The sequence below is a fragment of the Athene cunicularia genome (genome assembly GCF_003259725.1).
Source record: "Athene cunicularia isolate RWA chromosome 3 unlocalized genomic scaffold, athCun1 chr3_part1, whole genome shotgun sequence".
Taxonomy (NCBI): Eukaryota; Metazoa; Chordata; class Aves; order Strigiformes; family Strigidae; genus Athene; species Athene cunicularia.
The window spans coordinates 10,098,549-10,101,161 of record NW_020799097.1 but is presented as its reverse complement, the minus strand read 5'-3'; the positions used below and the strand labels follow the sequence as shown (position 1 = coordinate 10,101,161).

Here is a 2,613-nt window from a genome sequence, read left to right as displayed (position 1 = left end):
CATTTACATTGTGCTTCGCTCGGCTGTGGGGAAAAAAAAAATTATCCCTATCGAATAAAATGAAAAGGCAAACTGAAAAGCAGCCGTAGCTTCCCCCCGTGCCTGTCGCCGGCCGCCCCGGGGTGGGAGAGAGGCGGCTGGTGGTGCGGAGCCCCCCGCAGCCCCCCAAACCCCATCTCCAAGCCCCAGACCCAAACCCAGTGGGGACCGAATCCTGCAGGGAGGTTTTTGCTGAAAGCTGATGGGGAAACGGCGGGGGAGCGAGGCGGGACTGGGGGGGAGGATGCTCCGATGGGCAGTGCCCGGTTTGGGAGAGCCGGGGGAAAACTGCGCCCTGGTTCTGGGAAGTTTCAGAGCAAAACGAAACCAGATGAATGCTTCAAAAGGATCTCCTTATCTGCTCCTCCCAGGAACTTTAGATCTGCGTTTAAAATAATAATAGTGGTCATAATAATAACGATAATAACAATAATAACGATAATAATAATAATAACAGCAAATGACGGGGACAAAAATCTTTCCCCCCCGGAGGGCGGTGCAGGCTGCAGGCCGGTGGGTGCCCGCGGGAGGGGGCCGTGGCGTGGGGGCAGCGGGCTGGGGGCTCGGGCACAGCAGCAGTGTTTGCAGCATGCCCAGATCAGGTTTCTTGTTAGAGAGGGGAAAACAACCCTCCCAGAACTCATTCGTCTCTTCTCCCCAACTCCACCTTCTTCGTGATTTTTTTTGTTTTGTTTTGTTTTGTTTTTTTCTTTTGTTAATTCACATTGGGTATATTTAATCAGTGCCAGAAACTGTGCAAGTCTGTGTTTAGGCTTTGGATCCACCAAAAGTAGTGACAAATTCAAGCCGGACTCATTTAAGCTTCTGAGAGTGCCTCTATCAGACTCCCCGAGGCACAGTGTCTGGGTCCCTGATGTGTGCCTGTGCCTGCCTGCGAGGGAAAATGAGATTTTTCACAGCATTTTACTTGGCGTGGCAGGGGCTGGGGGTAGTGGTAGTGGTGTGACACTTAGGGCAGAAGTCGGTGACGACCTGATGACTGGGGATGGGACTTTGCCGTGCAGGTTCAGATGGGGTTTCTGTGCCAAAACAGGATAACGATGTAGCTGGGGGCACTGAAACACCCGGGAGGAGGCAGAGAAGCCACCTCGGGACACGGGATAGAGAGTGCTGATGAGAAGCCACTTGTTTGAATTGATTTCTTCCTCCCTCTCTGCCTGTTTTATTTCGGTGCCTCCAGCCAGGGTGAGTCTCCCGAACACAGGACACACAGGCTGTGTCCCTGCTGGGATGCTCAGTGAGCCTTGCTGCAAGGCGATGATCTTCCCGCTTAGTTCTGTGTCCCTTGCACCTCTGTAATGAGGGCTTGGCTTCAGCTTGCTCTTTTTTTTTTTTTTTTTATTTTTTTGTTTTATCTCTTCCAGATGCCTCCCCATCTGCTCCTGAGCAGCGATACCTCTTCGACATCTCCAGCCTGCCCGAGGCAGAGGAGGTGACGGGTGCAGAGCTGCGGGTCTTGCGCACCCTCCCTGAAAACCGGAGCTTGGCCCTGTCCCCCGAAGGCACCTTCCACCACCTCCTCCTCTCCACCTGCCCAGGCTGGGACGGTGAGGAACCCCGGCTGCTGGACTCCAGGGCTGCAGACATTTTGGACACGGGTTCCTCCAGATGGGAGGTGTTTGATGTCTGGGAAGCCCTGCGGGATCGGAGGGAGAGATCTCCCTCGGGCAAGGTGCTGTGCTTCCTCCTGAGGATCGTCTCGGATCAGTCGGGGAGGCTCCTGCCCCCCCGGCAGCTGGGGTTCAGCAAGCCCCAGCCGCAGCCCCACGAGAGAGCCCTGCTCGTGGCCTTCTCCCGTACTCAAAGGAAGGAGAACCTCTTCAAGGAGATCCGTGATAAGATCAAGGCGCTGGGCAGCCCCCCCTTCCTGGAGCCCCCTGATCCCGGCCAGGAGTTGTACCCCAAGCGGAGGAAGAGACGGACCACCATCGCCGCCCGGTCTGGAGGCAGAGGCCACGGGAAGAAGGTGAAGACCCGCTGCAGCAGGAAGCCCCTGCACGTGAACTTCAAGGAGCTGGGCTGGGACGACTGGATAATTGCCCCTTTGGATTATGAGGCGTATCACTGCGAGGGGGTCTGCGACTTCCCCTTGCGCTCCCACCTGGAGCCCACCAACCACGCCATCATCCAGACCCTGATGAACTCCATGGACCCGGAGTCCACGCCCCCAAGCTGCTGCGTGCCCTCCAAGCTCAGCCCCATCAGCATCCTTTACATAGACTCTGGGAACAACGTGGTTTACAAACAGTACGAGGACATGGTCGTGGAGACATGTGGCTGCAGGTAGCAATTTCTGCAGCTCTCCCCCTCCCCACCCTGCCCTGCCCCGCCCAGCAGCCCTGCCCCATTTTATATATAAAAATATAAATATATATATATATAAAATATATATATATATACACACACATACACATTTTGGTGTGTGCCTTTCCAAAAGCCAAGCTCAAAGCAGGTGTCCTCTGCCTTCCTGGGGCCACCTTGGCCAAGAGCTGGGCAGGGACGGGTGATGTCCCCCCCTCCCTGACAGCAAGGCTGTAGATTGCCTCCCCCCCC

General features: G+C 55.6%; 1 protein-coding gene across 1 annotated transcript in view; it reads left to right on the top strand.

The window, feature by feature from the left end:
* Positions 1–2,384, top strand: part of GDF7 (growth differentiation factor 7) — a 3,881-nt gene extending 1,497 nt beyond the window's left edge. The window contains exon 2 of the mRNA XM_026846452.1: positions 1,425–2,384. Coding sequence (XP_026702253.1) covers positions 1,425–2,347 — 923 coding nt within the window. The 3' untranslated portion in view covers positions 2,348–2,384. The remainder of the gene's footprint in view (positions 1–1,424) is intronic.
* The last annotated feature ends 229 nt before the right edge of the window (positions 2,385–2,613 follow it).